The sequence below is a fragment of the Dendropsophus ebraccatus genome, chromosome 10 (genome assembly GCF_027789765.1).
Source record: "Dendropsophus ebraccatus isolate aDenEbr1 chromosome 10, aDenEbr1.pat, whole genome shotgun sequence".
Lineage (NCBI taxonomy): Eukaryota > Metazoa > Chordata > Amphibia > Anura > Hylidae > Dendropsophus > Dendropsophus ebraccatus.
Window position 1 is genome coordinate 17,510,728 of NC_091463.1, and position 22,745 is coordinate 17,533,472.

At 43.1% G+C, this 22,745-nt stretch overlaps 1 protein-coding gene across 1 annotated transcript; it reads left to right on the plus strand.

Moving 5' to 3' along the window:
* The first annotated feature begins 741 nt into the window (after window positions 1-741).
* Window positions 742-17,923, plus strand: LOC138802662 (putative testis-specific Y-encoded-like protein 3). Its single transcript, XM_069986202.1, has 8 exons — window positions 742-888; window positions 5,757-6,546; window positions 7,405-7,482; window positions 9,027-9,138; window positions 12,922-13,061; window positions 14,302-14,387; window positions 14,682-14,830; window positions 15,993-17,923. The coding sequence occupies exons 2-8, from the start codon at window positions 5,815-5,817 to the stop codon at window positions 16,163-16,165; spliced, it is 1,470 nt and encodes a 489-aa protein (XP_069842303.1). The 5' UTR covers window positions 742-888; window positions 5,757-5,814; the 3' UTR covers window positions 16,166-17,923.
* Window positions 17,924-22,745: the final 4,822 nt, after the last annotated feature.

Consider the following 22,745-nt stretch of genomic DNA (forward strand, 5'->3'; position numbering starts at 1 on the left):
GATATTGTGTGGATGGATAACTCTGCCGTTTGGTGAGGAGGGACGGAGCTCACGCCAGGCTGTTAGGTTGCTGATACAGCCGTGCCCAGCGGTTTACATGCACAAGGCCTGTAAGTTAGTTCAGGTTTCCTGCACGTCACTCACAGGGCGTTGTACGGTTGCCTTGGCAACCCAATGGCCAGGTGAGAGCTGCATCTCTCTATGCTGAACTATGACATCACTGGAGAGTACACTATCAGAAATGGGACCCCTACTGCTAAACTGGTCAGTCCTTAGAGGGATTGCTAAGGCATACACCATCAAGTCATATTATGTGAAACACCATTTAAAGGAGAAAAAAAATATATTTTTTTATTATTATTTTATAAAGTGCATATTTGTGAATAGCTGCAGCCAGCCACGTACAGTGATGACAATAGCTGCCGACATAGCTATTCATTATGGACTCAGCACAACGCAAATCCCGCGGGAACCATTAGCAATAACAACTCAGCCCCGCCCATCCACGGTTTGCGTTCCAAGCCTCGCTCTCGCTACAAGCGGCAAAAGCACAAGTTGGATTTCTTGTATTCCCATTGGCCGCTACGAGCCTCGGGCGTGGCTCCCATGAAAATGTTCGCCTGACGATTGGACGAGCCCGAATGATTGACAGCGGGGTGGGACGAAAGGAGGAAGTGGCTCGCCGCTCACGTGATCCCCCGCTCGTATTGGGCGGGAGATACAGCAGGGCCGGAGCCGCCGACGTGACGTGCGCTGGTCACGTGTCCCGTTGTTGACGTGACGTGGCGCCCCGTGACTGGCGCGGAGGTGACAGGGGCGGTGACGTCACGCGGTGACAGTTCTCGTGGTGGCATCGGGGGGGACAAGTTTTGAGGGGGTCCCCGTGTGGTGAGTTTGTCTTATGGAGGTGAACGGGCTTGGTGACGTCGTCTGTGTGACGTAGTGCGTGTCTGTGCCGTGTTTGGTGTCCGTGGTTGGTTTGCTGGGCTCCAGTCTATTGGGGGTCGATGTGAAGGCGTCTGCGTTGTGTCCTGGATTAGTAACATCCCTGAGAATGGAACCTGGTCACCCACAGGGGGGGCTTACCTCACAGCCATCAGAGCCGGGGCTGCTGCCTGTAATATCTACCTCACAGCCATCAGAGCCAGGGCTGCTATCTGTAATATTTACCTCACAGCCATCAGAGCCAGGGCTGCTGCCTGTAATATCTACCTCACAGCCATCAGAGTCAGGGCTGCTACCTGTAATATTTACCTCACAGCCATCAGTCAGGGCTGCTACCTGTAATATTTACCTCACAGCCATCAGAGCCAGGGCTGCTACCTGTAATATTTACCTCACAGCCATCAGAGCCAGGGCTTCTGCCTGTAATATTTACCTCACAGCCATCAGACCCAGGGCTGCTGCCTGTAATATCTACCTCACAGCCATCAGAGTCAGGGCTGCTACCTGTAATATTTACCTCACAGCCATCAGTCAGGGCTGCTACCTGTAATATTTACCTCACAGCCATCAGAGCCAGGGCTTCTGCCTGTAATATTTACCTCACAGCCATCAGACCCAGGGCTGCTGACTGTAATGTCTACCTCACAGCCATCAGAGCCAGGGCTGCTACCAGTAATATTTACCTCACAGCCATCAGAGACAGGGCTGGGACCTGTAATATCTACCTCAAAGCCATCAGACCCAGGGCTGCTGACTGTAATATCTACCTCACAGCCATCAGAGCCGGGGCTGCTGACTGTAATATCTACCTTACCGCCATCAGAGCCAATGCTGCTAACTGTAATATCTACCTCACAGCCATCAGAGACAGGGCTGGGACCTGTAATATCTACCTCAAAGCCATCAGAGCCAGGGCTGGGACCTGTAATATTTACCTCACAGCTAACAGCGCAGGGACCTGTAATATTTACCTCACAGCCATGAGAGCCAGGGCTGGGACCTGTAATATTTACTTCACAGCCATCAGAGCCAGGGCTGCTACCTGTAACATCTACCTCACAGCCATCAGAGCAGGGGCTGGGACTGGGACCTGTAATATTTACCTCACAGCCATCAGAATCAGGGCTGGGACCTGTAATATTTACCTCACAGCCATCAGAGCCAGGGCTGCTACCTGTAATATTTACCTCACAGCCATCAGAGCCAGGGCTGCTACCTGTAATATTTACCTCACAGCCATCAGAGCCATGTCTGCTGCCTGTAATATTTACCTCACAGCCATCAGAGTCAGGGCTGCTACCTGTAATATTTACCTCACAGCCATCAGAGCCAGGGCTGCTACCTGTAATATTTACCTCACAGCCATCAGAGCCATGTCTGCTGCCTGTAATATTTACCTCACAGCCATCAGAGCCAGGGCTGCTACCTGTAATATTTACCTCACAGCCATCAGAGCCAGGGCTGCTACCTGTAATATTTACCTCACAGCCATCAGAGCCATGGCTGCTACCTGTAATATTTACCTCACAGCCATCAGAGCTAGGGCTGCTACCTGTAATATTTACCTCACAGCCATCAGAGCCAGGTACTGAGCCCCACAGCTCGCTGCCACCTATGTGACGTGTGTTACAGCAGAGGTCTCATAAGCCATGCATCCATTCTGCCATTATGTACAAAATGTGATAGATATGGCAGTGTTCAGAGTAAAATTGAAAAATTGTTTCCATGACGTGACCATTGATGCTGATGATAGGTCAGTGATGGGTGGGGTCAGACCCCTGGGCTCATTAGTCCAATGTAAGGCCGGGGCAGGTGGTTGTAATATGGAGGCAAACATGTTCTTCCTACAGATCTTCAGGCCTATCAGCAGGCTGTAATATGGAGGCATAGTACCTGTGGTCCGGCTGTAATATGGAGGCATAGTACCTGTGGTCAGGCTGTAATATGGAGGCATAGTACCTGTGGTCAGGCTGTAATATGGAGGCATATTACCTGTGGTCAGGCTGTAATATGGAGGCATATTACCTGTGGTCAGGCTGTAATATGGAGGCATATTACCTGTGGTCAGGCTGTAATATGGAGGCATATTACCTGTGGTCAGGCTGTAATATGGAGGCATATTACCTATCATCATACCTGTGGCCTATCCCACTTTTGGCATCTCTGTTTTCAGTGACACAGCCTCTATAATGTTTACCATGTCTCACTCTGTCCATATAGAGCGTTATGGTCACATGACAGATCAGTGGGTGTGGCTTAGCTTAAAATGAATGTGTTGCCTAGATTATTTTTTTCACAGATTAGGTCCACAACTATTGAGAAGTGAACTTGCTGAACTTGGATGAACCCAACACTTTGCCATTTCGCCCCCACTGCCAAGAGAAGTTAGATGCAGCCCTAGGGCTGTCAGGAGAACATTGGTACAGCCTCTGGCTGTATTCATGTTTTCCTAGACTGTTTAAGGCTGCATCTATTTTCTCTACTTGGCAGCGGGGGTGACATGGCAAACATTCGGCAAGTTCCCTCATCACTAGCCACAGGCTGAAACGTTTTTTTTTTTTTTTCCTTAATGTGTTTCTATGTTATTTTTTTGTACATTATGGGGACTGCTATATTGCCAGCAGTTTTTTCCCCCTCAACATTTACTGATATGCTTTACAGCATGCCCTGCGAACATAGCCACAATGAACATCTCCAGACTCTATTCTTTGCATGGGACATGTTTGTAAGCAAGCTCTGTGACCTGTGCAGAGCTGTGCAGGGGGAGGCTGAGCTGCTATTGTCTCTATTTACTGATGTCACCATTTACTGTAATACAGTACAGATTGCTTTACAGCAACATCCTCCTTATCACAGGCAGAACCTAGTGGTGAGAATGGAAACTGCAAGATTTCAGGATTGTTTTAAAGTATAGACTGCAAGATGGAAAATTAAAATAAACTTCACCAAGAGTTCTTTAAAAGGATACCCTGGAGACTGGGAATTTTTTTTTTTTTTTCTTTTTGGCTAAAACATTGCTTTAATAAAATTATAATATTATGGAATATAACTTTATAAAAAATGTATTAAACATAATCATTTAAAATAATTTTCGATCAAATGTAAGGGGATGGATTATATTTGCATTCTAGGGCCTCACTTAATCACTGGGAGCCTGACTAGAGAGTTTGGTTTGTCCAGGGGTATGCGTCATGCTTGTCCTCTCTCGCCTTAACAATTTGTGATGTCGGCGATGATGAGGTAAGACAAGACTATCAAGGGGTTTGGACTTAAAGGTGATGCTATATAGTTCTTTATGCAGATGATTTGTTAGTGTTCGTCTGGGACCCAGACACCGGTATTCCATTGGTCATGGAAAAATGTATGTGTTTTACGAAAGTAGCAGGTCTTAAAATGAATCTTTATACATGGGCTTAACAGCGACTCCAGAGCGTGACAAATTCATATGGCCTGAAAAAGAAGAACCCTATAAGTAGTTTGAATATCTGGGTGTCCATGTCTCTAGGGATCCCCAAAAATTTATGGAACTTAATTTTAAATCCTATTTGAAAAAACTTGACACTCTGACAGACACGATAGTCCTAGTGAAGATGATAGTTCCCACTCAACTATTGTATTAAGGGCGTCTCCTATCTGGATTCTGGACTTATCTTTTGAGCGGTTTGAGGTGGAGCTAAATAGGCTAATATGGTGGTAAGAGAACAAGAATTAGCTAGAAGAACTTTACCCCGTTGGAAAAGGAGGGTGGAATGGCACTTCATAATTTTCAATTGTATTGTTTGGGCTATACATCTTTTGCAAATGCGACGAAAGAGGACAACCTTGTTGGGGAACTATGGTACATGTTGGATAATAGTCTTGGGGACTGAGTTGATGGAAACAGGTTCTAGGACAGTGTTGGAAAAAGTTCAACTTTCCCAATTGTGTTTGTGATTTAAGGTATAGCCTCTCCTCTCCTCCTCAGGGGTGGGTATTTGGGTAGGGTTTGGGTGGGATATCGGATGTTTAGTGACTCTATTTATTTTTATGGATGGATATTGTATAGGTAAAATTAGAGACAGTTGTTTAATCAATATTTATAGATTATATTTTGTACTCATAGTAAAAATAAAGGAATAAAAAAACAATTATTTTGGTCACCGGAGTACCCTTTTAAGAATAGGTTTAACGTAAAATTTTACAGACATATCAGGGCGCGGGGAGAGAAAATATTTTCTCTGTAACATCACTATGGGGCGATCTCTCCAGATAAACAATAAAAAAACAACAATTAAAAAAAAACAAAAAAAAAAACAGGTGACACTTTTTACAGGCTGCAACGGACATGTGACCCCCGACGATCAGATATTTATAATGTGTCCTTAGCCCGAATAACACAAAGCTGCTGGGTGGCAGTGCGCACATATACGGCCTATATGAACTCTCTTGATCCAGGACAGGGATGGGGAACCTGCGGCCCTCCAGCTGTTGCAAAACTACAATTCCCATTATGCCTGGCCAGCTAAAGCTTTAGTTGTATGATGGGAACTGTAGTTTTGCAACAACTGAAGTGCCACAGGTTCCCTTACCCTGCCCTGGATCAAGAGTTCAGTATTTCTATAAAATTCTCTGTTGGGCTCTGTATGTACAGTATCTCTGTCGTACAGACTGTGTTACTTTGCGCCAGTGTGCATATAGTTGCTTTACATATATATATGACATACTACTTCAGTGCCATTTTAGACCCCTGACACTTGTGAAATCATAAAAAAATTTTATAAGTAATTTTTCAAATAAAATGTGTGACAAAATGTTCTTTATTTCATTGTCAGGTGATGGGCCATGTGGAGCATTGGTGAGAAACTATTGCTGCTTTAAAGTTCCTTTACCATGAGTTGTCCGGAGAAGACAGAGGAGTGCTCCCCTCCACCACCTAAACAGAGGAAAGTTTTGGAGAGCGAGGAAAAGAATAATGGAGTTCGAGATCTGCCAGACAGTCAGGAAGCTGAAGCTGCTCAGACTTTATGGGAGATGACCAACTGGAGAGGAGAGAATGCAGAAGATAAGGAGCAGCCAGGCAATGTTATACCACACACTCCAGAAAATGGCACCGCAGAAGACCCTCATGCGAGACTACCTGTGTGTACACCCGAGAGGGGAGATACAGGGGAAAGCGCAACTGGAACCCCGCACATCCCTGAAGGGGGTGAAACTGGAGAGAAGAATACAACACCTTCTAAGCAAGACTCCTCAAGAAAAGATGCAACTGGGAACGGAGAACCAGACGATCAGCGGAAGAGAAATGCCCAGCCAAGCCTAGAGATAGCCGACTCTGAGGAGCCTGCTGTTCTGTCACCCCTCTCCTCGGATTCAGAGACGGGTGACCATCGATCGTGCAGTGAGGGTGACGAGTGTTGCATAGTTTCTGTAGGCACACAGCCTACCAGCACTGACCGCTCCCTGCAGGCTCTGGAGTCAGTGCAGCAGGAACTGAGGTCGGTAAATGAGCGGGCTGACCGTGCCCTACTGCAGCTGAAAAGGAGATATGGACAGCTAAGAAAACCACACATCCAGAAACGCAACGCCATCATACGTACCATCCCAGGCTTCTGGGTTACTGCTGTATCCTATTTTTTTTTTTTTTTTAAACCAGTTACCAGGCAGTCATTACCATCCCTTATTTGCGTATAGGTATTGCAAAGCAAATACATATTCACAGATGGGAGGTTTTAAAACCATAGATGTTGGCAGAGCTGGGGAAAGATTGGTTGATAGGAGGTTATGTGGACTGAAGAAGAAAAAAAACACATTTATATTGCTGCATATATAGAACATTATAAAGAGCCTTTTCTTACCCTACCGTGCTGTCCCTGGGGTCCTCCTGCTGCGTCTTTGGACCCCGCACTTATCGCTCTAGCTGCCGCTGCTGAGACAGACTCGTCCAGTGTGCATACTCGACCTCCTTTCCATTCACTGTTTGTGGGACTTTAGAACATTGGCAAGCGCTGAACTCTGTTTTCAGAAATTCCATATACAGTGAATGAAGCAGTGGCCGAGAATGCACACTGCTGCTTTATAAACTTGGAGGACAGGTGATCTCCATTTTTTTGTGATCAGCGTTGGGTGGTGGGTCCCAGTGGTCTGATTTCCACTAGACTAGAGATGAGCGCAGCTTGAGCATGCTCAAGTCTGATTATTCTTCATTTGATGACCAGTGGCTGAAGAAGTTGGGTGCAGCCCTAGGGAGTCCAGACAAACATGGATACAGACACAGGCCATGGACTGTATGTTTTCCAGGACTCCCTAGGGCTGCATCCAACTTCTTCAGCCACTGGTATTCAGATGGCTAATGATCAGACTTATCATTGATCCTGCAAATAGGGTATAATGTCTGATCATGGGACACCCCTTTAAATTACTAGAGAGAATTCTTTGTTGAATATATAATACTGGATTTTCCTTGACGTTACCCTGTTTCAGTTTTTAAATCATCCACAACTTTCTGCTATGATTGATGACCGTGACGAAGATACATTAAGTTACATGAACAATTTACAGGTAGGTGAATGTAACCTTAATGTGTACATAAATTCATTTATACACAATAGTTCCAAAGGACACTCAATATTTGCCTTGGTCTCTGTCTAGAGTTAATTAACCGTAATGTAATTGAGTCCAAAAAATATATCACAACAGATAGCTTTACTATAGAACAATTACACAACACAAAGCTAAACTTTTAAATATTAATAAATTTTTATTAGCATGATTAAAAAAACCTCATAAAAAATATTTTGTAGTGCAAAAAGGAACCAGTAATTGACAGCCAAGAAACCATAATGTAAAAATCACATGATCATCACAACATATATTATGTAAGCGTCCCTTGAAAGCGACCTAACGCGAAATGTGCGTCGGGGTTACGGACACAAGATACCTCGATGGGTAAGCAGTCTCTATGATCTTGCTAGATACTATATGGATTATGTAGTTTTGCATGTAGTAAACCTAGGAGGCCATGTGGATACATTGCATGGGTATACATAATTGAGACGCTTACATAATATATGTTGTGATGATCATGTGATTTCTACATTATGGTTTCTTGGCTGTCATTACTGGATCCTTTTTGCACTACAAAATATATTTTTAGGTTTTTTAATCATGCTAATAAAAATTCTTAAAGCTTTGTGTTGTATAATTTCATTTATGCGAAATAATGTCACTGGGCCAACGGCAAACCCTTAAAGGCGTACTCTGGGCGGGGGTTATTTTTAGGGTATGGCCGAGGAAGGGGGGGAAATAGAGGCCTCCGGTCACTTACCGCCCCGGTTCCAGCGTCGAGTCCTGGAATGCGCCGCCCCGTTCTCCCCTCCGGCTGCCACTTCCTGGTCTGAGCTGTGGCTTGACATGTGACGTCTCAAGGTAGCTCAGCCATTCAGTGGTCGTAGCGGGGTCCCGCCTCGGCCGCTGAATAGCTGAGCTGCCTTGAGACATCACGTCTCAAGCTGCAGCTCAGACCAGGAAGCAGCGGCCGGACGGGAGAACACGGTGTTGGAACCGGGGAGGTAAGTGACCAGCGGCCTCGATTTCCACCCCTTCCCCGGCCATACACTAAAAATAACCCCTGCCTGGAGTATCTCTTTAAAGGGATCATCCCACCATTACAAATAATCCTCTATGCATGTCAGGGAATAGTTATCTAATCCTAGGGGTCCGAAAGCCAGTAAACCCCCGCAGGCCCCCCCCCCCATTGCATTATTATAGAGCGGTGATGCACATGACTGACCACTGCACCCTTCATTCTCTATGGAGCCACCAGAGATGGCTGAACACTGTACTGTGGGTAGGGGATAACTTGCATAAGTGGGACAAACCCTTTAAAGAGAGACTTGTCATCTCTTTTAATACATTTTAGGTAATTGTATCACCTATGAATTAACAAGGTAGGCAGGTATATATAGCAAAACAGACAAAACTCTTGAATATAGGAAGTTATTTTCTGTATATATAAAGCCAATACAATACTAGGACCTAGAACTATTTCCCCCTTTTTACCAAGTCTTCTCTCTATTTCTGTATACCATGTTCTTTTTATTTAGGTTGAGGACTTTACACACTTAAAGTCAAGTTGCAAGATAAAATTTTACTTCAACTCCAATCCTTACTTCAAGAATGATGTCATCATCAAGGAGTTTCAGTATGGTTCCTCTGGTGAGTATTAATATTAATCTGGTACAAATGTATTTCATTGTAACCACCTCCCATTGTGTACCTATACTAAGTGTTATAAAATGATCCTTTCTGCATTCTCTGTATCATTATGTTCTGGAGATAAGGCACAGCTATTTCTATGCCAATCCTGCATGGAATGGACTGTACTTCATGTCTTTTAGGGCTGTATTAGATGGCCAGATGCACTGTGTAAGTGAGTATCGATCTGCTGGGCCGGCACTCCCTTATAGAGCCTATGCATGGCTCGCTGATTGTGCGGCCATTGCTGATCAAAGTCTATGTATAAAATAAACCTTAAACTCTTCGCGTTCCCCCAGTGTCCTCCTGCCTGTTCCAATCGTTCCATGCTCACTGCAGCCGCTGCTGGCAATTCTGGTCCCGTCTCTGAAGTCACAGGTCACTCAGACAATCTTTGGCAAAGATTGGATAGTGCCCCGACCAGTGGATTGGCTGAGCGGCCTGTCACTTCACAGACACTTTAGAAGTGGGTGCGGTCAGCAGGGAAAAGCCAGGCGGACACTGGAGAGTTTGTACTGGTAAGTATACATCTTTATTGTTTTATTTTACACTGTCATCAGTCATCGACCGTGCATCGCTATTACACGTGGTGCTAAAAGGCAACGATCAGCCGATGATTGGCTCTTTGGGTTATTGTTGTCTTGATTACACAGAACAATATCTGCCTGAATCGGTCTGGTTGGGCATATGATCGCTCTGTGTAATAGGGCCCTTACCTATCTAGTATTAACCCCTTAAGGTCAAAGCCAATTTTCGTTTTTGCGCTTTTGCTTTTTCCATTTTATGTTTAAAAGTCCATAGCGCTTGCATTTTTTCACCTAGGGACTTATATGAGCGCTTTTTTTTTTTTTTTTTTTTTTTCAATAAGTTTTTATTGAAAGTTTTGTTTACATTTAAGCACAAACGAATGTATAAGTAAGAGAGCAAACATTACAGAAAGTTTACATGTTTCAGGACAAGTGATGAGTCAGGGCTGCAGGGTATGAAAACAAAAGTCCAATTGTCCGTTATAGTTGCGAGTAATTCTTGAATCTGATGATGGATGAGCATAATGGGGGGTAACAGTCGGGGGAAGGGTAAACTACAAGGAAAGAACTCCTTGTAAACTGTGGCAACAAGCCAGTCAATAGCTTACAATTTTGCTGTGCAGATCATGAGGCTTTGTATTACCAATCGGTGATATTCAGTAATACTATAGCTAACAATAGAATCATTAATAATAATAGGAGTGGAGTGTGAGAGGTAAGACATGAAATTCCCATATCCAGTGTGGGCTGGATTTACGGGTCAGGGTGGGTGCAAAGGGGGGAGGAATGAGTGCTTATTTTTTGCGAAACCAATTGTACTTTGCAATGACAGGCATTATTTTCCATAAAATATACTGCGAAACCGGAAAAAAATCATTTGCGCTGTCAAATTGAAAAGAAAAACAAATTTGTTTTGATTTCGGGGAGTTTTCCATTTACACCGTTCGCCCTATGATAAAACTGACTTGTTATATATGTTCCTCAATTTGTTACGATTACAACGATATATAACATGTATAACTTTTATATTATCTGATGGCTTTTAAAAAATTCAAACCATTGTTAACAAATATATGTTCCTTAAAATCGCTCTATTCCCAGGCTTATAGCGCTTTTATCCTTTGTTCTATGGGGCTGTGTGAGGTGTCATTGTTTGCGCCATGATGCGTTCTTTCTATCGGTACCTTGATTGCGCAAATACGACTTTTTGATCGCTTTTTATTACATTTTTTTCTGGATTTGATGCAACCAAAAATGCGCAATTTTGCACTTTGGAATTTTTTTGCGCTGACGCCGTTTACCGTGCGAGATCAGGAATGTGATAATTTAATAGTTCGGGTGATTACGTGCACGGCGATACCAAATATGTTTGTTTATTTGTTTATTAATTTATATTTATAAAATGGGAAAAGGGGGGTGATTTGGACTTTTATTAGGGGAGGGGATTTTTTTATTAATAAAAACACTTTTTTACTTTTTTTTTTTTAACATTAACTAGAAGTCCCCCTAGGGGACTTGTATATACACAGCACTAATCTCTCATAGAGATCAATGCTGTGTATATACACAGCAAAGATCGATTACATCGGTCATAGATTGCTTTAGCCTGCTGCAGGCCACAGCAATCTATTGCCAAGCCGGGATCAGCGTCATTGCGACGCTGAGGCCCGGCAGGGGCAGAAGAACAGATCCGTCCCACTAGACACCAGGGACGTGAGGTCTTAACCCCTTCAATGCAGCTGTCAGGTTTGACAGCTACATTAAAGTGCTTAATTAGCCACGCCGGCTAATAGAGGCACTGCCCGGCTGCAGGCCGCTGGGACCCCGCTCTGAACACCCCCCGCGGCACCATGACGTACCAGGTACGTCATGGGTCGTTAAGGGGTTACCTTAAAATTAAAGTTATGTAGATAGGTGATAACTAGTTGGTTAGTGGGGGTCCGATCACTTGAACGTCGGTCCTTTGTCCTATGTCGTAAGGTTAAAAGAAATTGAAACACATTCAAGTTTGTGAGCCTTTCCTCAGTGGCAATCTGAACATTTCTCAGTGAGACTGTGCTGGCAGCTTAGCCCCCTGTGACGCTGACATGATTGTGTAGGTGGACTGCAGATAAATATGGCGTTTACATAGAAAATAGAAATTATGCACAAATATTTTTGGAGTAGTTAATAAAGGGGAAAAGTCCATTCTTGGGATGGGCGACCCTTTGTCTCTGTACAGGGTTTTAACTGCATCCCCTGCAATGTTTAGTCGTGCTGAAGGTTGTCTGTCCCTAAACCTTTCTATGATTTAAACTTATAAATGATAGGTTTATACTTATTTTGGCTCAAGCACTGTCTGTATTTCTCCATGGGATTTCTCCATGTTTTTGTATAAATTGTCAGCAGTTAACCCCTTTAAATATCCCCGGAGCTGGGTATTTTAGGTTATCTAGAACAGACATGTCAAACTCGGGCTCTCCAGCTGTTACAAAACTACAATTCCCATCATTCTTGGACAGCCAAAGCTAAAGCTCTATACCAGGCATGATGGGATATGTAGTTTTTCAACAGCTGGAGGGCCTGAGTTTGACACCCCTGATCTAAGAGAAGGAGGAAACGCAGATACTTTCTTGCAAAAACAGCGCCGCCCTCTCAAGATCTGTGTGGTATTACAATTCAGCTCTATTTACTTTAATAGAACTGAGCTGCAGAACCCCACACCCAAACTGAGGGCAAAAGAGGTGCTGTCTCTGGAAGAAAGCCTGGTTAACCCCTTTGCTGTCTGCTATGCTAAATTGATAAATCTGTGCCATTATGTAGGCACACCACATATACACAGATTAGCCATAACATTATGACCTGCCTCTGGGCTCTCCAGCAGTTCTTTCATACTCTGATATGCTTTGTCAGCTGTGAGACCCAGACAACTAACATGGGGCTGATAATGGTGCCTGTCAGGGTTTGGATATATAAGGCAGAAAGTGAACAATTGGTTCTCATGGTTAATTTCTTATTGAAGATGGCCCTTCTTCTCATGTATAATCTAGTGACGAGAACTCTTCAACCTTGTCTTTACCACTGCTTTGCAAGTAGTACCATGTCCCTTGTTGTAGACCTAAGCCATTCAAAACCTTATCCAATCCATTGTGTACTGTTAAAGTAATACGGAAGTGGAATAGTTTCCTTTGTATAGCAGTGTGCTTAAGATAACATGTTTCATCTATTTTCATTTCAGGGCGTCTCACATCTCATTCTACTCCTATTCAGTGGTGGCGAGGGCAGAACCCATCGTACAGGGGCAAAAACAGCTCTACACCAAGCTTTTTCAGCTGGTTTTCTGATCACAGTTTCCCTGCTGCAGATCGCATTGCAACAGTAAGATATGAAGTTTTTTCATTAATGGCTGGGACCACACAATGAGATGCTCAGAAATAACATAGAAAATGCATCATGAATCAAGAAATTAACAACTTTTTAACTCTTTTGAAGCATGACTCAAGTGAGCGATCTGTTAGCTTAAAGGGGCTATCCAGGATTCGAAAACTACTTTCTTGCAAAAACAGCATCACCCTTGTGCCTGGGTTTTGTGTAGTGTTGCAGTTTAACTCTATTTACTTTAATAAAACTGAGCTGAGAAACCCACCCTCAAACTGAGGACCAGGAGTGGTGCTGTTTCTGGAAGAAAGTGCACCATGTTTTTTTAAGCCTGGACAACCCCTTTAATCCACTTGCAGGCCGCTCATTTATAGGGGTTCTGCTTAGTCTTGAGCAAGTGTGCTCAGTTGAGTATCGTGGTGCTCAAGATATGGTGGCTTTACACCTTTCCTCCCTTGAAGGGATGTTTAATCCTTTCACGACTTGGGGTCATTGATGCCTCAATGCCTAGGTCGTTTTGGGATATAAGCGTATGGGATCATAATGATCCCATAAGCTGATGTCCCTGTGTCTGCCCCCTCTCCTCTGCCCCCTGCCCTGCAGGGGAGAGAGGGGTGGGGGCAGATTTCGCAGACGCGTGTCCAGCCTTCCCTTCCCCGCCGGCCTCCGTAGCCAGGAAACCGGAAGCCTTAGGCTTTCCATGGCTACCATCGGGGCTCTGCGATCACTGTAAAAGGAGAATTCTCTGCCAGAAGCCATATAGATGCTGCAGTCGTGCTTACCACAGTATCTATAGGGTTAACTCTCAGCACTGGGGCGCGGCGGGTCCCCGACTATCACTGATAACCGGGATCCGTTCCGGATGACACAGGTTTAGCTCCTGCGCCTGTGTCATCCTGGATCGTAAATTAACGTTGCTGCAGCATCAGACATGGGCTGCAGTGATGTTAATTTACTGTGGAGTGGCGGGAGGAGGTTAAATGAAATATAGGAAAGCTGGAACGAAAAAATGCAATAGATTTTTGAAAGGCACATTAGAACTTCGGCGGCAATTACAGAAACCTATTGCCTTTTTTCATTCTAATTTTTTTTTCTTTAAACATCACTTGAATGTGTATGAAATGTACAAAAAAATTATTTAATGAAAAGGTCTTATTTTTTTTTTCCCACTGGAGATATATGATTTTTGTTTTCAAATCCAATGTTTTATATTTGTATCAGCTCTATGTATTTCTTTCAGATAATCAAAGAAGATCTGTGGCCAAATCCTTTGCAGTATTACCTTATGGGCGAGGGTGAAAGTGACGATCATCCAGCTGAAGACAGGTTAGTATTGTGATGTAAGTGGTCCGTTTCAGCTAATAGCCTATTCTGATGTCTGTCTGTACCTGTGTTTGTTACGGAGGCTTAGTTCCTGTATGACAAACACTATCAATATCTTCATAGTTGGTTGTGACTTGGCACAACCAAACCAGGTGAGTGGCTATATAGAGGATTCTTGGACCCACCGTATATTGAGGTTGTGTCACCCTATGACACGTTCAGCCTCCTTTTTCTTTTCTTTTTTTTCGTTTTTCTTATTACTCATTGTAAACCTCACAGTTCTGTCATGTTTTATAGCGATCCAGACAACACCGATGATTGTGTTGTTATTGTTGATGATGATGAAGACGAAGAGGAAGACGGAGGAGAGGAGAACGATGATGACGACGACGATGATGATAATGATGTCCATGAAATATCTGATAATACAGAAAAACACACTGAAGGTAAGTATTGAATTTTTTATTGGGTTTCTCCATCCCGAGATTGAGAGGAGAATATATGGGGCTGGTCAACAATGAAGTGTTAGGTAATCCACTCTGTTGTGCTAACAGAGACCACAGAAAGGAAGTTACATGCAAGGCTGGAAGTAGTTTACATTAAAGGTCTGAAACAGTAATGGCAAGAAAACCCAACCAACTACATATGCTTGTTAATATGTGATAACTTTTTCTCTAATGTGTCACTGTGGTGTATTATTTTTTGCAGAAATCCATAGTCCAGGCAATTTTAAGAAACTTTGTAATTGGGTTTATTAGACAAATATGCCATTATCTGCAGTAAAAAAGACTTTCCCCAGCCCCCCCCCCTTCTCTCTCATCCACTGCTCATTATCAGGAAATCTTGACTCTTTTTTTACATCATACGGGCCCTGTGTAACCAATAGAGAGGGGAGGAGGGAGATTAGTCGCCAGCAGAGAACAGAGAACAAAAGATTACACAGTGGGACCTGTATGAAAGCCGGTATTCAGAGGTCAGTGCTGACTTCAGAGGAGAGAGCCCGGTGATGTAGCTGCAAATTAACTCTTTGTTGTCCTGTTTTGGTCCCTCATCTCCCTCAACCCCTCCCTCTCTGTAAGAGAACCATGAAGACGGGGGAGAGCTTCAGACTGCTTTTTCATTATATAAATGCATTTTCCAGCTAATAAACCCAATTACAAAGTTTCTTAAAATCGCCTGTACTATTGATTTCTAATTTAAACGACAGTGACACTTTAAAGCGGTTTTCCCTAGGTTAAAGGTTATCATGTATGTATAGGATAGGTTATAACTATTTAGGACTCTCACCAATCGCAGCAGTGTGCATGCTTAGCAATCACTTCATTTATTTGCTATAGAACTACCAAAGATAGTTGAGTCCTAAAGTGAGAAAATGCTGTGGCTGCAAAGGCTTTCAGCTGCTGCTCAATTTTTGGGGCAAAAGAGCCTTGTTCCTGTAATCAGTGGGGGTCCCAGCGGCTGGACCCCTGCCAGCCATATACTGATCAGCTATTCTGTGGTAAGGTGATTAGTTATCATCTTGCCCTTTAAGCCCCCTATGTTTCTGTGTACAGAATGGATGTTCTGTGATGCAGGAGTCATTTAGTTGTTTGCCTACCTTCTCTTCAGGTACTGATAATGATAATGATGATGATGACGATGATGAAGACGAGGAAGATGTGGAGGAAGAGTCGGTCCCTGAAGAATTGGTGGAGTCAGCTGTTGTTGATGAAACAGACAACATTGTGTTGGATGCAGATGATTCAGAAAACTCCTCAGAAGAAGGCGGCGATTCTGAGTAGGATGCAAGGAAGACATTGACTAGCTTAATAATTAGTAGGTGCAGGGAATCCTTCACCCCACTAGGAGGCGAGTTGCACTACAGGGAGTAAGGTGTGTAGGAAACTTGGTGAATTCCACTGGCATAGAAAAAATAATATACAACTACTTGCGGAGCTTCTCATGCCCGGCTCCACAAGCATGCCTAATCAGGGACAACCCATATATACGCTTTTCTAGTTAACGTAGTGGGGATGAGGACATCTGCTTCTATCCCATTGCAGTCTCCATAGCATTTGCACTGCAGAAGTAGGCACACAGGAGCCAGATGTAGATCTTAAATACTGGATTTGTTAAGGATGTACTCTAATTTAAAAACAAACAAAAAAAAAAAATATTTTATCAGTAAATTTTAAGTGTTTTTTGTTTAGATAAATATTTACATTTTTTTTTTTATAATTCAGGGGTTTTTGTTTTTCTCGTTTTTTAAGCTTATAATGTTAAATGGGCACCAAGCAGTGCCACCAAAAAATAAAGAAAAAAAACAAAAACTATAAAGCACCAAATAGTGCTCGGCAGGCCGCTGTCGGCAACTTTTCTATTTCCCCCCCCCCCCCATCGTTACAATACTACACACAGAATATATTTAAATACAGGGTTGGTCTTCTCATTGGTCAGTTATATTTATTACTTTATTGCAATTCATTCCACATCTGTGCCGTCTGCTGTGGTCCTCAACCATACTTTTCCATGCCATGCAACAAATCTCTCTCTCTTTTCATTAACCGGCGCTTCCTCACACGGACCACACCTTTAAAAACCTCAGTCCTGTCTTACTCCATTAACACTTAGCAAAGCTGTGTTTCTTCTAGCACAATAGTGTGTACACTGGCCTAGTGTGTATGTGTGTATTTATAGAAAGAGAGGTGATTGCTAAAGAACTTGGAAGACCATCCTGCTTGTGAAGCTTAGTAGTATGCCATACAGCCAGCGCTGTATGCCACCCACCAGTGCTGTAAGTAGTCTCGGCATGTTAGTTAGCAGACGCACAGTCCTGTTTTATGTCAAATTCCCTATGCTGTGGTATTTTAGCATTTGTTTTAGCAGCTACTTATTTCTCACTTGTACGATTTCTGTGCAGGCCACGTTTTAGCTAAATGCGATGATACTGCACCCTGGTGGCAGCTATGTGGACTTACACACACCAGTCACTTGGCATGAAAGCTGCATAGTTGAGCAACGCGATATCTATTCTTTCACATACATAACACTCGGTAGGATTTGCTTCTCCCATCATTAATCCCACTGGAAGGGGCATCTGCATCTGCATGTAATACCGCCCAGCAAGGTTGATGGTGTTTCTATTTTCACCATATGTCATATGTTTTTATTGTAATGGACTCCAAGGCAAATTTTGGTTGTCAGGAGGCGTCAAAACAAATAAGATTAGCATCATTGTAAGTGGGAGCGGTGCCTGGGGATTGAGCTGTCATTCAGTTTAGAAACTTTGGGGGAGAGTTTGCAAAAGGCTTTATTTTCTGCTGCTAGACAGTATAATGCTCAGGATTTTAGTGCACTGATTACCTATAGGACACCCATTCTTTTCTTACTCTATCTTGGCAAACTGCAAAGGTTAGATAAACACCCTCTTTGTCATCTTATAGTATTGTATATAGATTGTAACCTGCTGTGAGTCTTCTCTTCATTGCTGAGTAGGCTACCTTTGTAGCTGTTTCCTTTCTCCTGCCGCTATAGGAAGACATGGGAGATAGGGCCCCCCCCCCCCCCCCCCCCCCCCCCGGCCGTTCTACGTCGTACTGGGATTAAACTTAGGGCAAATAGCATTCCACAATTGGCATTCAGATCTAAAGTCTCTTCTGCAGTTTCTTTCCAGGATTGCTGCCCATGACAACATCTCGGAGAATAACACAAAGTAATAGAGGAATTTCTGTTTTGCTAAATAATTGAGTAATGCGACACATGTGGAGTTACCCTTAAAAGGAACCGCAGCACCCTTAAAGCATAGAGGCGCCTTTAAGCATGATTTCATATATATGAAAAGGTGAATAAATGTGCTTTACTTCTTTTCTATTGACTTTGAATTACAGCTTGTTTTATAGCTAGAGAGGAGTAAATTCACAGTAAATTTAGGTTTGCGAACCCCCAATTGCTGGGCATTTGACTCCTGATGGCTGGAGAAGATGGATGCAGCCCTAGTGGGTCAAATGCTAAACGTTTGGGGAACTTACTGTAAATTCACTCGTCTCTGTTTATAGCCCATCCCCAAATCTACACGTAGCTTAGTCTGTCAGAAGGGTTTACTGTCTGCTGATATTTATACATCAACACGAAATCTTGTATTAGTTATAAAAGTGATCTAAAGACTTGTTATGTTTTAGGACAATCCCTTTAAAGTCAGCCCAAACACTTTAGATCTTCAAATAGCTGTCAGCTAAAATCTCATTTGTCCGACAGCTGTGTCTCCTCTAACCCCCTTTTTCCTTGCATTCTTGGCTCAGCTGAGCGTGCATGTCGTCTGAATTGGGATAGGGAAATAAACGGATGATTGACACCACTGGTGGTGTTTTATTCCCTCTGTGAACAGAAGAATTGTGCATGGTTCAATTCACCAAAAACTATACAGCGTGTAAGTGTAGGTGCGGAAAATTATTGGTGAATCTGCAACCAAAATTTTCATGGTAAGGGTGGAAATCCGCTGCGGATCCATGTAGTGTGAAGGTCTATGGGGTTACATATCTGCAGCAGAACTTTCATTCCACTGCAGGTATGTAAGCCGGCCCCTTAAACCCCCCTCTGCCCCGGCCCGGATAGAACTTTACCTGCTCGGTGCCAGGGCTGTGTGTGAGGCTCCCGACTCCCCTCGCTACCCACCGACTGGAGCCTCACACACAGCCGCAACGCCGAGCAGGTAATGTATGCGCCGGGGCTGCGGGCAGCCGCGGGTTAAAGGGGCCGGGCTACATACTGGCAGTGGAATGAAAATTCGCTGCAAACTCGCAGCTTGAAATCCGCTGTGGATCCGGTACATGTGAAGCTACCCTAAATGTGGATGTGACCTCCGACTTCCCCCCCTAAATCAATCTCTGGAGTCTCATATTGGCTGTAATTTAGGATTAGTATGGGAGAGGGAATTTTAGGTGAAATCTTGTTTCTGGGCGATTCTGTGCTTTCAGTGCAAGTTCTCTTATGCAAAGAACTCCCCATAGTAGTCACAATCATGTATGAATTATTTCCAAAAACACTAGATGTGAAACCTTTAGTGATAGAGAATTTTTTCCCTTCTTTCCTATGCACAATAAACCTTTGTTATCCAGTATCTTGAATATAGTCACTCTGGCCTTTTTTGCAAGTACGATACCTCACAATGAGATTTTTTCTTTTTAAGGTTAAAATCAATGTCGGACATTTTCCCCTGGATCATGCTGTATGAGTGCTTACATATTGTCACCGTGTTCTCTATATTATTCTATAGGTGATGGAACAAAAAACAGACTTCACATCCCCAAACGCACATGAAATCATTGTTTGGAAGCATTTTGTTCTCTTACTGACTCCTGTGCTGTCATCTGTGTTTTGTGATGTATTTGTGTATTTTGTTTTGTTTTTTTTAAATCTTACTTGAGCTGGAAATTATCTTAATGCCCTAGGGAAGTGACTTCAATGAGTCTGTCCAATAAAGCATCCAGAGATGCAGCCTCTTTGTCTAAACAGGCATAGTGCCTTACGCTTTCTGGTGGCAGTGCCTAGAACTGCAATTTGAAGGAGTCTATTGGTGAATGGGGTGGTAGTGTGCATGCTCAGCCGCTGCTCAGTTCACTTCCTAAGAGACCTCAGAAGTTACCTGAGCAATGTATTATCCTCAGACGTCCCATAAGAAGTGAATGGAACAGCAGCTGAGAATGCACGTAACACTCCATTTACCTGGGTACAAAGCACTCCTATTTTTTGAGACTGTGTAGAGATGAGCGAACCTGGAGCATGCTCGAGTCGATCCGAACCTGAACTTTCGGCATTTGATTAGCGGTGGCTGCTGAAGTTGGATAAAGCCCTAAGGTTATGTGGAAAACATGGATATAGTCATTAGCTGTATCCATGTTTTCCAGACAACCTTAGAGCTTTATCCAAGTTCAGCAGCCCCAGCTAATCAAATACCAAACGTTCGGGTTAGGTTCGACTTGAACCCGAACCCGGTTCGCTCATCTCTAACTGTGTGTGTGTGTGGCCATATAATTAATAACAATGCGGTAGAAAGGAAAGGAGTGTTAATCTATTGCAAACACCATTGATAGGACTGACCTAAAGACAGATGCAGTACCAGGCACAGCCACTGTGGAATGTATGGCACTGCAGCCCCTTCAGCCAGCTGATAGGTGGAGGTGAGAGGAGCGGGAACCACACCAGCCTTCTCCATCCTCAGGATAGACTATCAATATCAAAATTGCTGAAAACCCTTGGTAATCAGAATTGCTCTTCATTGCTCACAGACACTTTGTGGTTGGTTGCAAAAGTTCTGACGGTCTGCTATAAAGGTTGAAAGACCCTTCCCTTTAAGTGACATACACCGCTTTTATTGAACCGGTTTTATACAGCATATGAGATAATACATGATAATTTATAGAGTATTAAAACTGGTCCCGGGGGGGGCGGGTTCTGTTACTGCACAGGGGGCATTGTGTGCGTGTTCTCTCCCTGCAGGATTGTCTTTACAGGCTATGAGTTACACGTCCAAAGAAAGCCTTGTACATATCTTGAATGACAATGCCTCCCCTGATGCTGCAGGACCCAGCTATATATTAGTAAGTTGCAGCACTACACATGCTATGCTCAGCTATCAATGTTCTGTTCACCCGGCACATGTCCTACACATCGGCCTTGCTGGCATCATCCTGCAATAAAAAAACTCTGGATCTGCCAATGACCTCATTGGTATATACAGAATACTTGCTTATAAAGCACAGCGTGAGCAGTTGTCTTCCCGATTTCTGCAGTTGCTTCCGAAGATATATATATTTTTTTGTATACTATGTGATTTGTTGCTCATTCTTTCCTATGTAGTAACTTTGTGGGCTATGGTTGTAAAAATTCAAGGTTAAGATAAAGAATATTTTTTTTATATATATATTCTGTTTATAGAGATACTGCCCCATGTCAGCCACTAAACCTGTCATACAGATGAAAGGAGTAGTAGTAGCAGTCACTGGCATTGAAAGGTTTGATCCCCGGCAGACATCACTTCATTCATGTAATAGCCGTGAGTAGTCGGGTTCTTTGGTGTGAATTTTTTTTCCATAGAAATCTGTGGGGGAAAAAAAAACAACAATGTGTATGACATGTTTAGTGGTCATGTGATGTATTGCATTTATCATGATTTCTGTTTGGTCGCAAGATTTCCAGACTTGCTTTTAGTCATCTCTAGCTTTACTATTCTGTCTAGTGGAGAGGCAGGCTCAGCCCTGCGCCTGGTCTAGCAGATGTAGAAGTAGTCTAAAAGTTGGAGTGGCCTACTATCCTGTTCTAGTTCCAGGATGATCTCCAGGGCTACTCTAGCGGTGAGTTTGGGTTCATCTTATAGCATATTGTATAATGTAGCCTAATGGTGTTGAATGCTTTTCTTGCTAACCTCCCAGTGCTTTTTATTTTATATATTTGTTTTTTTGTTTTTTTTTTGCTGTTTGCAGTTTCCCTTAAGAAAAAAAAACTTGTTCTTTTCCACAGAGAAGGTTGTTAATTTTTAATAAAACTCTTCCTACATTATTTGTTTCTGCCAATTTATGTCTGGACTCGATAGTTAGCAGTAAATGAAATACCATATTAACCAGGTGGAAGTTCACAGCGCTGTATCTGATGGACAAAGCTTCCACATCTAAAGGTCCCCATACACTTTATACTTCTATTGGTATAAAGTCTATGGGGCTCTCACGACACTCCACGGACTGATGTATGTGGAGATATTGGTCTGGTGAGATGAAATTTCACTGCTTGACCCCTTTTGTTCTTGGACAGAAAAGCCAAAAGAACAGTCTAGCTGCATATTACTTCTCCCCATAGAGGGCACAGGAACGTTCAGCCGCACCAAATTTTCATGTGTATGGGAGAGAAAGAACTGTCGCTTATTAAAGATGCATGGCCAACTTTCGTCTGGTTTTATAAAAGTTAAAGGAGTTATCCGGGATTAAAAAAAAAATACAGCTGGTTTCTTGCTAAAACAGCACTCCCCCTGTCCTCAGGTTTTGTGTGGTATTACAATTCAGCTCTGTTTACTTCATTGAAACTGAGCTAAAAAAAAAAAAACACACCCAAACTGAGGACACTCTGTTTCTGAAAGAAAGTGGGCATTTTTTTTTATAAACCTGGACAACCCCTTTAAAGGAGAAGTCCAGCAAAAAAAATTTTATTAAAGTCTTGTATTGCCCCCCAAAAATTGTACAAATCCCCAATATACACTTGTTACGGGAAATGCTTATAAAGTGCTTTTTTTCCCTGCACTTACTACTGCATCAAGGCTTCACTTCCTGGATACCAATGTGATGTCACTTCCTGGATAACATGGTGATGTCACGACCCAACTCCTAGAGCTGTGTG